Here is a 13,922-nt window from a genome sequence, read left to right on the forward strand (position 1 = left end):
GATGTCTCATGTATTTTATGTATTTCTATTAAATTAAAATTAATTTTTCCAATGATTGAGCATACAAGATGCATCACAATCACAACAATAATAATTCTGCCTTACAATAGAGATGTCTCACGTATTTCTATTAAAAATAATTTTTCCAAAAACTATGATTGAGCGATTATAGAGATGTCTTATGTATTTCATGTATTTCTACTAAATTAGAATTAATTTTTCCAATGATTGAGCACACAAGATGCAATCGTCACAACAACGCACACCATAGATGATCTCGTGTACTTCCATCCCGCTAAAAATAATTTTTCACGCCTCTCGCGTGATTTCCAGATGGTCACAAGGATTGCTGTTCCATCAGGCGATGGTGGACTGCGCTCGGGCCGCGATTTTATTGCCCCTAGGTTCGAGTATCCTCAACTGTCAACCGATGACCAAGTGTTCCCTGGTCGAGACCGCGTTCCTACTGCTTGTGACCGTGTCCACCGTGAACATGCTGACAACAGTGCTGAACGACAGCCCGATCTTCCCCGAAACCGACGAGGAGGCGGACCTCGCCGCTCCTTTGCTCATGGACTCGCCCCAGGCAAGCGCTTTCTTCTTTTATTCTCTCTCTCTCTCTTACACCTCTCTCACCTTGTTTCCACACCTCGTGTCTCACGTTAGAAGATTTTTCACACTTCCTGGAGTTCGACACCTCTTGGAACGAGGCTAGAGCGGATACGATTCATAATTCGTCGCCTGTTGTTTTTCGTTTTGTTTCTTTTCAGTTATACTTTTTGCTACACTCGAGAGAGAGAGAGAATTTTTTAAAATATCATAGCTTGCTTGATTCAACGTGTTATGGATAAATATCATGGAATTCGATATTTTAATTAAAATTCTATCCCTAATTTTGTATTGATTAACGATTTAAAACTAAAGTTGAGATGTTTGATAATATTATAATAGTACAGGTAGTTGGGAAAGCTTTGAAAGTTTTTGAAACGGTCTTGCGGAAGCAAAGCTTTCGTAACTTTGTTTCGTTATCCAAACGGCACATATTTTTCTTTTTCTTTTTTTTTTTTAAGCATCTTTGTCGCGGAACTGGAACTGGAAACCTTTGGAAGAATATTCTTTTGAAAGAAAAAAGAAAAGGAAATGAATGGAGGACAAAAAGAGTAAAAAAAAAACGATTCTTTAAAAATGTAAAAAAAGGGGAAGAGGGGAGAATCGTTTTAATAATTAAAAAGCAATTTTTTTAGAGGACAAAAATTAGAAAATACAAAACCAAGATCTGTGAATTATGCTACTTGGATATATATTGGAAGATAGTGGCAGAGATTTGGGAAAAAAGACAATTTGTTATGCTATCTTTGTACAGTCAACTACTTAATTCATGGAACTGATCGACTTAAAATTATAATCTGTTTATTATTATTATTTTTATAGACATATTTTTGATGAACAAGTAATAATAATATATTTGCCAAGTTCCTTTTTAAATTATTTATTGATAAATACATGATTTTAAATATTCTTTGTTACTAATTTAATCATCGATTTAAATATTTTCATGTATAAAATCTTGATTAATTAATACTATAATTAACGCTTATGAAATGTGTTGGATTGGGAACGTCGCCCAGAAGAGATGGACGGATGAAAGATCGATTGGAAATAAAATCGAATAAAAAATTAAGAATCGATTGAGATCGTGTCGCAAGACAGAGAGAGAGAATTGTTCGCAAAGTCATCACCCTTTAAACCGGGTGAAAGTTAAGCCAACTTGGAAATCGTGTAATCTCTAAGTTGTACGATATCTTGGGAACATGGGACGAGGATACTTAATACGAGAACGAGTTTACAAATCCTTATGTCGTAACAATCGTGATAAAATTTTTACGGATATATTCGAATATAAATTTTAATAATTATTCCAATAAAAGAAAATACAAAATAAAATTTAAAAAAAATTATTTCACAAATTCGTTACCATTTTTTGGTCAAATGAAAATGAGTTATTATTTCGCCTGAAATGATGAATGTTCGTTAAAAGAAAGTTTCACTCAAATCCATCAATCAATACCAATTATTCCGATAATTTCATAATCTTGTTACTATAACTTCGATTAAATCCAAGAATAAAACGAATTGTTCTTATTATTATTATTATTATTATTACATTTTATAAAATAATGAAACTTAAAATTTAAAATTCCACGTACGAGCAAGTCCATCGATAAAATATATCGTAATTGAAAATTGAAAAAAAGAATTATCTCAACAGTGGATGAATACAAATTAAAAGAAAATTCGACTCGAAAATAAAATTGGAAACAAGAGCAACCAATTTTGCCCCAATTTCGAGCTAATTTACAAGTTCGAGAATAAAGAGCTTTTTTTCTCTCCCTCCCCTCTTCTTTCCCCGCAAATCGAATTCCGGGAAATGTTCGTAAGATGCATTTTCAGTCGGCCCCGTCTCGTTTAACTCGATCAGAGACGACTTAAGTGACGACCGAGTGCCTTTGAGGCGGGTTCGAGTTTCAAATCGATTTAACGAATATAGCGTGGGAACTGTAAAACACGCCTCTTCACGTACGAATGGGGCGTCTAGACCCATAGAGAGAGGGCGAAGTGACCCTCTCTGAAAATTATTTATGGATCGTGAAAGTAACGGCCTCTCTTGGAAAAATTTTAAAACTCCAGCAATCTTATTGGTTTTATTTATTGGCAAACAGTGTGTTGTCAAGCTTTGAGCTTCTTTTTTTTTTTTAATAATTGACAATCATGATCGATTTAGTCATGATAAATATCTCTCCACGACGATTGGCTTATTTTTTGTTGCAAATATTTTTCCTTCTTTATTATTGTTAATTATAATAGTATCTTATTATCATCGTTGATTATTAATTTGTATATGAATTTTCATCGTTAGGGTTTAGTAAAAATCTTCCAAGTTCTAGTAATGAATTTTTAACTTTTTAAGCTGTAATATTTTTTTTAACCAGAAGACCCCTTCAATTATCTGTCTAATTTTACGAACGCGTCTAATCTCTCCGTTTTGAAAATTTTAGAGAAGAGAAATTAGCCATCGACAACGAGTGAAAATAAATATCATCCAACGTTCATAATCTGATATTTAATTTCTCCAGAACGTTTACATTCTAATGGATTTTCGTAAATTCGTTGATGGCGGGACACGTAACGAGTAGATCTTTCAAGAAGATCAATATTTTACCAGTGATGTCTGAAACTAATTCCCTAAAAATTCAAAAGAATCCTCTTTGAGAAAAATAACTTTTAATTAAAATCACTTCAAGCGATAATTTCATTTCAAAATGCTTGAATAACGTTATATACAAGTTAATTCCCTTAAACCTCGTTTTATCCGTTTTATTCCGCGCTTCGAATAATAACAAATCAACTTAATTCACGAATTATCAACATCAACCGTTTAAAATTTTCTCTCGATCCATCACCTTTAAAATCGGTTTGCATAACGGATGCTCGCAATTATGTTCGAACGAGCGAGAATCTGACAAGACGAAACGATCGCGATAACGATAACGATAACGATCCGTGATCGATAATCGATAGAGCGCGGATATTCGAATGATTAAAAGTGTGATTGGGCGGATAGCCGCGCGGTGGCGCGGCGGGATGGTTAATCGAGGCGCGATGGCGTCGTTAAAAGACAGCGGGCGAATAAACGGGACGCGACACGATTAATCCAGACGCGGGCGCATTCCGTTGCGGACAGTTTACACCGCAATCATCCAACTGATGAATTCGTTCCAACAATCCGTGTCATGCTCCCATTATATTCTCTGCAAGCCTCTTCCTATTCTCGCTTCCGTTTTATCGCGAGAATCTCTCTCAACCTGATCCCATCACCGAACCGATACGACGAAAAAAATTGGTATATAAATATTTACATTAAAAGATAAATAAATTCGTGAAATTCAACGAATGGATTTGGTATACTTTTTTTAAGATACTTCCATTACATTTTCTGTAAACCTATTCTATTCGTTTTATCAGATATCAGTGAGAATCTCATTGACCGAAAAATTGATATACGAAAATATCTAGAATACATCTATAATATCTAAAATAAAAATATCTAAAATAACATCTAAAATATCTATAATACAGATAAATAAATTCACGTAAATTTGATATACTTTTTGCTTCTCTTCCTATTCTTACCACCGATATATTAAAATATCTACATAGAGTAATAAAATTTATATATAATTTTTGCCAAGATAAAGATCTCTTTCCTCTGCAAACCTCTCTCCAGTTCTCATCTCCAACGCGGTCGAAAAAAGCGTGTAACCCGACACGTTCGCTCGAAATAATAATATATATATTTACATTCGCTTCTCAAGGTTAAAGATACTATTCGTGTTCCTCTCGAACATTCGCGTAAGCGAAACCTAGAAACTTACTTCGAAATACATCGCCACTTGAAAAGGTTATGAAGGGGGGAAAAAAGGAGTTGGAAAAATTCGCGACACGTGCAATCTTTGCATCAAGATGGCGAAACGCGATAACCGACCTATTTCTTCCCAACTTTCGATGCAACTTTCCGGGGAAGGGAAGCGGGAGAAGGAGAGGAAATATATACATATATATAAAATACATTCCCCCCCTTCCTTCCCGACGAAATATAGATTCATTATATTGTTTTATGCGTTTTCTATTTTCAAAACGCCCCTACTATAACAAATAACAACAATATCGTCGACACGACAAATAATCGCCATCACCTCTCCTCCTTTCCTTCTCTCCCCCCTCCCACTCGCCATTTTTCAGTGCGTTCTTTTCGGCACGTTCATGATATGGTTCGCGAGCATCACGATCAACCTGGGCCCGACGTTTCTGAGTGGCGCTCTTGCGGCGAACACCGAGTCGGGTCACAACGCGCCGAGCTGCCCACTCGTGCACGGCCCGTTCCGCCATTACATACTCAACGTCCTTTGGATCGCCATCAACATGATCTGCGTCGCTCTCACACTCATCCATCTCAGGAAACTGCACAAAGATTTGACCAAGGCGAACGTCGAAGCGGTACGTATTATTATTATTATATTAACCGGCTGATGGCAAGCTTTATTTCCTTTCCCTTCGCGCTTCGTAAGTCGGATCGCATGCATCAAGCTGCACGCGGCAACGACGCCATTTCGCCCGATCTGCAAGGAGAGGGGAGATGAAAGTATCGTTGTTGTTGTTGTTGTTGTTGTGTTGTTGTTTGAGGGATGATTTGTGAATTCGATCCGAGTGAATTGATATTTCTTTTTTTTTTTTTTTTTTTTGGTTATATCATCAAGCTTGACGACGAACGAATTCCGTATTTCCTCGTCGCATCATTATGGGAATAGGTGCATGTTAGATCATATCATTTTTCGAATACAAGAGAGAAATCCAAGACAAAGGCGCACATTTTCCTCGAAGCACTTTTTCCCACGAAACGAAGTGTTTTGATATAGAGAGAAGAATGTTTTTCTTTCTTTTTTTTTCTTCTTCTTCGTTTTTGATTATTTATTATTACTAGTAGCAATTATTACACAGCTTGATTCTAAAATCTAAAATATAATTGATTTAACGCATGATTGAATTAATTCAAGCCTTGAAAAAGTACGTATGTACATCGAATAGATGTACATACACGTGAAAAATCGACGTTTCCAATATTTCTTTTTTTTTTTTTCATTTTTAATAGTGTTGTATTATTGCATATAGTCCGGTGCAGTAGTATATATAAATAATATAATTTTTCTCACTTGAGCACTTTTCGCTAGTATAATTCTCGTAGATTATTTATTATACACTTTGTTACCACAAGTTAAACAGTCTAGTTTTCAACAAGTTATATAGTACACCATTTCCAGTAGCGAGAGATTATAATTCCTTTCGATATTATAGCTTTTTACATATAGTAGTAAACATTAGCAGTTACACGAATTATTATTTCTAAATACAATAAAAAATATATATATATATTTAATTGGTTATTATTCATTTTTGTAGGAGCAACATGATTTTGTATGAAATATAGTTTTTCTATAGAGAAAAGAAAAAAGAAAATTGGAGAATTCATAATTTATCTTTTCGGATTCCTCTTCGACTTTTCCTTTCGTTCGAAAAACTTGTCAAACTTCTTTTGAATTTTTCAACACTTTGCTGGCTTTATTGGCGCGACGATAACGCTTTCGCTTTTCTCCCTCCCCATTAAAAAGCACTTGACATTCGTTCGCATCGTGATCCTTTGTTTAAACTTACTCGTACATCGTAAAGTGAAAATTTCCTTGGGTACGATGAATATTCACGATGAATATTCTCACCGCGTTAATCCGCGGTAAATCTTCTTAATATATCGCTGTTATTAAAACAGGGTGATCTACATCTCTACGTAATTACCTTCCTCGTGTAAAATATCCTTTCAAGTCGAATTATCGATGATGTTTCAATTCGAAATACCAGTTTCCTCAGAATTTCTTTTTTCAAGATTTTTATTCGAGATTTTCTTCTAAAAAAGAAAAAAAAATTCTTTTGAATAAAGAGAGTGTCATCGCCTGGGAAAAAAAAGGGCAGCAGGTTGACGCATTGTCTGCAAACCGTGTCTGACTACAGAGAGACTTTCCATCACTTCGTATCATCCAAAGGAACGATACGAACCGTTATGCACCAATTTCTATGGAGCATCGATCGATCGATCGATGGATCGATGAAAACGAGAGAATGTTCTATGAACTATATCTTGAATTTTTACGTTTACTATTTCAAATCTTTCGAATTTCTAATAATTTTGACTAATTTGAGATAACGTTTAATTGTGTTAAGTTTTTTTTTTTAATAAAATTCTGCAGAAAACAGATATTGGAAAATTTGAAAATTTCTTTTTCTATATTTTTTTTTTTTGTCACAAATACTCCAAATTGTAAATTTTAATAATTGTCTGCCAAAGATATTGGAAATTGCGAGTTTTCACGTCGTCTTATATTTTTTTTTCTTATTAATAGTCGCATTCGCGCGCTTTTTAACGGAAGTTTTCGTCGGTGTGAAGTAGAATTCAGATGAAAGGTGGACACGTGGATAGAAATTTGCAATCCCTTCAGATCCTCGATGGGTCAACCGACAACTCGGTGCAGTAATTATTCATACGTCAGCATCGTGCACCAGCAGAGTGTTAATTCGAAGAAAATTAAGCAATTTATTATTCAAATTTTGGCTCCTACGATTTACCAGCCAGTTAAAGCTACGATGGCTGTTGATCAGAACGGTAATTAGCACTGTTTTCGTTTCGTTGCGCGTATATAATCCGCTTAATAGCAACCCGGATGTTGCCAATATTATTAATATATATATATTTAATTTGAGCATCTCATAATTTAATATACATAATTTAATAATAGCAGCTTTAGAAAATAAAAATAGTGCATTAATATTTTATAATATTTAGAAATATTTAGATAAAATTTGTACAATTCGATAGTGACTTTAGTAGACTTTAGTCAGAATTTAATAATTTAATAATAACTTTTTTGATTTGGTAAATTTAGATTTTTGATTTGCCATTTTTTAGATATTTAGATTTTTGTTTTTAGTTTAATTTGATTTAATCGTTGGAAAATTTAATCCTCCGTTAATGCGAGATTTTTCGGGTAACTGTAACGAAAATTGTACAGTGAAACTTTTCTTTAAATCGCGCAAAAATTAATTTATTTCACAGATTCGAGATAGAGAAATGAGCGCAGGCGATTTATGATAAATTGCACTAAAATTTCGTTCTCTACTGAAAAAAATAATCGATTTTTGTATCAGGTAAAGGTAGCACTACTAACAATTCTCGTGAATACAACGGGTAACCAACAAACGAATGCGGTTCCTGAAAATTCTGCCGCATCCACGAATGGTGGCACGCCCAAGGTAATAATAAATAATAAATAATTAACTATAAAAAAAAAATCTTTCTCTTTCTCAAGAAAGATGATACAAAATTTCAACACTTTCCTAGTTAATTTTTTGAGGTTTCAATTAATTATTGATTCACCAAATCTATCTACAATTCTACCTAAAATTATTTTCTTTTTTTTTCTCATTTTAAATTGTAAAAAATTCCAATTTTTACTTAATTTATTATATTGAACTTGTACGTACTTAAACAAATAAAGGAGAAAAAGAAATCACGTATCGGCATATGATTTTCTCTCTTGTAAAAAAAAAGCATACCACTCAAAAGAAAAAAAAAAAAGTCACATTTCCAAATAATCGATATTCCGATAATCAAATACAGCAGCAGCTTACGAGTTTCACACGAACGATTCAAATTGTCAAATTACAATTCCGGAGAAAAAAAATATATTTTTTTTTTTCTAAAATAAAATCCCCCTCGCCATCATGACCATCGCACAATTTTTCTTAGTGTCGAATCCTCGAATTTAAAAAAAAAAAAAAAAAAAAAAAATCCCTATTGCAATTCTTTTTATTATCCTTCTTTCTCTTCGTCAAAATAATTCAAATCCTTCCACGAAACGAAACGAAACGAACCAGTGTACGCACGACCACCGGTTCATTCCTCCTCGTAACCTCGTTCGCATTGTTCGAATCCTCGCCACCTCATTATCGGAGACACCCTGCGCGGAATACGCGCGACAATCACGAGAGAAAGAGGTTCCGGCTTTAGACGAGGAACGAGGAGCATCGAGCCTCTCTTCTCCCTCCCCTCCCTCCACATTTCGCTCCGTTCGTTCCTCTAAAAGGGAAGTATTGCTTCAGAGGAGCGGGGCGGCGGAGGAGCACCGAAAAATGAGGAATTACTTAAAGAGAATGGAGAGGGAGGGCGTGCAGAGAGTGAAGATGTTTCTGGTGATCACCGCCGCGTACGGAATCTTTTGGGGACCACTGTTCTTCGTCACCCTGGTGGATCATCCTATCATCGGTAATCCAACCGGTTACGAGGTAAATTTATCCTTTTTGCTATGCTATTTGTATGTGTGTGTGTGTGTGTGTGTGTCGATTTGTTATCTCCGTTGAGATAAAAATGGAGAGAGCAGAGGAAAAAAATTTTCTTATTTATGTATCCTCATTTTACCGCCGGTCGGTAATTAGAATCCGAAAGAGCTTACCTACAGGATCTCGTTAATTCAACACTGCGTAAATTAAGGCCATCTCCCCTTCTGATGTATATCGGATTATAAAGATTTTAAATTTTAAATCACCAGTTTGATTCTCTTTACATTTTACGAGATCTCCATTCCTTGATTGAATGAATTCCTTCATTCGTCCACTTTTGATTTCTCTCTCTCTTTATCTCTTTATCTCTTTCTCGAGGCAATCAATTATTCAATGATCCGCAGCAAGTAATAAAATTTTCGGAGCGCGAAATTCTCGAAAGAGAATATATTTAAATAATATTGCAAATTTTTATTATTTTTATTAACAAACTTTTTTTTTGTTTCATTCTTTTCACGAGAGACGCGCCACTTCCTTTTAACCGATCGAACACGCAGAAACTTCTCGAACGGTACGACGCCGGCCGAATTCACCCGAACCGGATGCGCTTTACCTTCTGGCGCGCAATACGAATTCGAACTCTCCCGTACGAAAGCGTTTTCTTTTTTTTTTCTTTCTTTCTTTCTTTCTTTTTTGCTTTCACGCCAATATATATAATAATATATAATCGCGAGAGAATAAATTCGAAAAATCATAGAGAACACATTAGCGAAATTTGTCACGAAAGAATTTTAATAAATTGCAGGTGACTCTACATATCGCGTACATTCACGCATTCGTGAACCCGGTACTTTTCCTCAGCCTGCACCGTGGTTTGCGTCAAGGTCTTTCGGAATTCTTCTGCGGCTGCTGCGAGGTGATCGCCAGCTGGATCCTGGGTCCAAGCATCCCCGTCGAAAGTGCGGTGCAACCACCACGGTACCAAGAGCCGATCGAGGCGGTCCCTTCACCTCCCGAACCCCCGCTGGTTCAGCCTAACGCGTGTCCAGATCTGACGGACGTGGCCCTCCTCAAACCGCCCTTGCCGCCCACCGGCAAACACTTACTGGTACTTGCGAACAAACCTTCATACTCTCAAACTTTCCTTTCAACTATCATCTCCGTCTACATCGAGAGCGAAATAATGGAATGTTTTATTATTGGCTCGTGAGGAATGGCTTTTTAAATTTAACAATAGTTGTTTAAGCTAATTTCATCATTTCATCAGTTGTCAGTCGAATTGCATCCTTTCAGCATGAATGGTTGATATCTCGTTAGCTCTTAATTATTTAATTATCAGAAATTACAGTAGTTGCGACTTAATTATAAATTCAATTTGTTTGGACGTAAGTTTGACACGATCACGCATAACTTCTCGAAGAGAGTGTATTAGAAGGTAATTATCAATGGCACCGAACGTAGGTAACGTAGCAGGAATTATTATGGAACGATTAAAGAAGATCCATTCCTTATCCTTTTCCAGAAGAAGAATTCCAAGCTTGATCGAATTAATAATTGATCACGTATAATTGCATGATTTTTACAGTTCAATAGCATGCAAAGAAACTCGTAACTCTATGATGTTCGTGATTAATCAAGGTGTCTTTCTCTACACTTTCTGTTTAAGATTAACTAATCGTAATTAATCGCGGAATTAAAACCGTACAGGACGACTCCGTGATCGTACCACCGGATCCATGGATTCTGGTGTCAAGATCGAAAAGCACGTCGAGCATTTACCAGGAAGATGTTAGTAGAAGATCGAGCATATTAATATCCCCACCCCTGAAATTAAGCGACTCGAAAGTGAACGTCAGCCCGACTAGCAGCGATCTCCCTAGCGAATGATCTCTTAGGAGAAAAAAATGTTCTCGATAGAAAATATTCGTTCGACCAATTAAACTGTTCTAATAAATTAATTTTAAATATACTCTTCTTTATCGATGAATGGTATATTTTAGTATCGTTTATTATTTTATTGCGAGATAAGAAATTTGTAACATTTATATCGAATCTTGTTTTCCAAGATATTTATAATTTCTGACAATGTTTGTCAAAACTTTGTCAAACAAAAGAAAAAAGAAGAAAGAAAGAAAGCAAAGAAACTTGTGTCCAATGAAATATTGAGAGTTTGAAAATGTTCGAACAACTTTCGAAGAGGAAAGAATCGCAGAACGTTCACTTCTTAGTCGGTAAGACAGAGATCTTTATCGGAGACATTCTTTGAACATAACCAAAGATTCTCCTCCTCCGAAAACGAGAAAGATAAAAGCGTTGCCAAAAAGAAAAAAAAAAAGGTTCTTCGAGGAACCATGTCCAAAAGTCTTCAAAAATTGCCAAACCACGACAAGAAAAAAAAAAGGAATAAAAAATATGTAGGGATAATCTTTCGTCGACATTAAGCACGTTTCCATGTAAAACTTCGCTTTCTAGATGACTACTCTATTTAGGTAACGCCAGTTTGAAAAAAAAATTATAAAAAAAGTGAAAGAAAGAGAGATGGAGCAAAAGAAAAGAAGGTAGCGATTATTAAAGTAGAAAGTTCAGGAAATAAAAAAAAAAAAATCACCAACAAACGTATAGTTCCTTTAATTGTGAATCGAAAAAGGCATTAGCTGCACCAACTAGTGATTAATTAAGCGATTAAATTAGGGAATACGTTAGATAGTCTGCACCTTCGAATGAGCTTTCCACTCAACTGGGGACTCAAAATGAATCGAGTTTTTTGTCTCGATTATTATTACTATTATTATATATTATTTATTATTAACGTTATTATACGGACTTATTATACGGATATTATATTATACAGATGCGCAGATGCATGTACACGTATACAGGGTGTGCGAGAAATAAATGCCACGGGCTTAAATTGTTTTTCCAAGTGAACAGTGAAAGTAAATTGTAATAAAAATTTTTATTTAAGTTAACAATATATGTAATATATGTAAGAACACGAATTTATATGTATTATCGTTCGAAGATGTGTGCCAAAAATTTAATAAAATTTAAAAATTAATATTCTAAGATATTAACGATAATCACAAAAATGATATATTTTACAAATTATATGAATGTACGTGAGAAAAATTCAAGAAATTGATATTAATTAGAAAACGAACGAATCAACTAGATTAATAAACTTCTCAATCAATTTTAACTTATTTTTAAGAGTACTAATTCTTACCATAATATCGATCGATCATTTCTAAGGAATAATAAAATTGCTATTTCAAATTAGATTTGATAAAAATTATATTTTTTAAAAAAAGAAAAGAAAAAAAGACGTAAATCCAATAACCATCTTGTATATGTGTATATGCAACTAAATATATGTATACATATACATATATATTTTCTATGCAAAACTTTAGGGATTTCCGGACGTGCGTTCTCTGATCTAATTTATTTGACAAAAAAAGTACACGTAATTTAATAATGCTCGAATAATTTTTTAAATTGTGCTTGAAAACAACTATCCTTTTTTCCCCAGAACAACTTTTTAATCCTGTCGTAAAAAAAAAAAAAAATAAATAAATAAAATATATTTCACAGCGTTCGTTTATCGTAAGCAATTTTTATGGAGATAAATAATTTAACAAGATCACAAGATGAGAATAAATGAAGAGATCAAGAATCGTATCGTATTTGTATTTCATTTTATAGAGATATTATTATAATCAATTGTATTGTATAATTGAATTTTATAGATAATTTTTTTTCCCATTTTTAAACATTGCTAATCATACTTTTCTATTTATAATAAATAATTGAGAAAGATATACTATTTTTCCTTTCTTTAAAAAATATCATTAATTTATATAGTAAACACCATCATCCGTTATTTTAAAAATGATATTTCAAATATATTTTTTTCGAAAATCGATTTTTCTCTATGAAAACACACACACACACCTATAAATTTACAAATATATATACAATTCTACAATGATTCAATATCGATATTTTATTAATCGATATCAGCAATATTTTCATCCTTATTTCGATCCCCTAATTCGTACTGCACGAGCATTATTCGAGAAGCGATTCGAGCAATTGAACGTCGTCAATACTGAACGTTTCGCAAGCAAATGGATCGTAAGCAGAATTCATATAATTACCATGCCTCGCGGAGAATCCATAGATTCATGGATCTGCGGATCCAAACTGTAATAGCTAGAACGTTTACTAATATTAGTCGAGATCCCCAAATATATGCAGTGTCTACAATGAAATATCGATGTTTTCTGCAAATTCATCGGTTTATACGCGGAGTCATTATAATAAAAAAAAAAAAAAAAAAAAATGAATAAATTTATTCAAGACAAATAGAAAAAAATAATTTTTCCATTATCGAAAAATAGTGTATATATATATATATATATTTCGCTGTAATACCTGAAATAATACGATTACAAAAATGTACCTATTTATTTAAAAATAAATATCAATTTATAATTTCACGAAACGGATTATTCGTATTTTTAAACTTGATTTTGTTGAATCGATTTTTCTTTCTATTTCTAACTTATTCACGAGGACTTCACGTGTGACTTTTCTTCTGCGTGTATTTATGCGCTTTAATAAATTTCGCAAGGTAAAATACTGTACAATGTTATTTTTTCGATTACGTTGTATATAATACAATCGTAATTTGTGTTAAATCAAAGCTGAATTAACTGAAATTAATTAGTTCGTATATCCAATTATTGTTTCAATCGTATTAATTCGATATTCGATTATCAGAATTATTCCTTTCCAAAATTGGATTATTTAAGTATTCATTATGAGAAATTCGAAAGAAAAAAGAAAATTAAGTCCGGAAAATCCCTGAAACAATGTCAATTTCTCTCGAAAGACTTTTGTAAGGGAAGCGAACTTACGAAATTATGAAAATAAAATAAAATAAAATAAAATAAAACGATGAGTGTTCGCCAAACGAT

At 33.7% G+C, this 13,922-nt stretch overlaps 2 protein-coding genes across 9 annotated transcripts in view; one reads left to right on the forward strand and one right to left on the reverse strand.

The window, feature by feature from the left end:
* Positions 1 to 12,015, forward strand: part of LOC114578003 (uncharacterized) — a 47,288-nt gene extending 35,273 nt beyond the window's left edge. For 5 of the 8 annotated variants that reach the window (XM_062078904.1, XM_062078906.1, XM_062078905.1 and 2 more), the window contains exons 3-8: positions 334 to 586; positions 4,801 to 5,055; positions 7,810 to 7,914; positions 8,764 to 8,946; positions 9,746 to 10,048; positions 10,648 to 12,015. In XM_062078904.1, coding sequence (XP_061934888.1) covers positions 334 to 586; positions 4,801 to 5,055; positions 7,810 to 7,914; positions 8,764 to 8,946; positions 9,746 to 10,048; positions 10,648 to 10,827 — 1,279 coding nt within the window. In that variant the 3' untranslated portion in view covers positions 10,828 to 12,015. Of the gene's footprint in view, positions 1 to 333; positions 587 to 4,800; positions 5,056 to 7,809; positions 7,915 to 8,763; positions 8,947 to 9,745; positions 10,049 to 10,606 lie in introns of all 8 variants that reach the window. The other 3 variants (XM_062078909.1, XM_062078910.1, XM_062078908.1) reach the window with 3 other exon arrangements.
* The window catches only part of LOC108001525 (midasin), a 101,545-nt gene that overhangs the window by 75,955 nt on the left and 11,668 nt on the right, over positions 1 to 13,922 (reverse strand). The gene's annotated exons all lie outside the window — the stretch shown is intronic.

Source organism: Apis cerana, linkage group LG8 (assembly GCF_029169275.1).
Source record: "Apis cerana isolate GH-2021 linkage group LG8, AcerK_1.0, whole genome shotgun sequence".
In the NCBI taxonomy this organism is placed as follows: Eukaryota; Metazoa; Arthropoda; class Insecta; order Hymenoptera; family Apidae; genus Apis; species Apis cerana.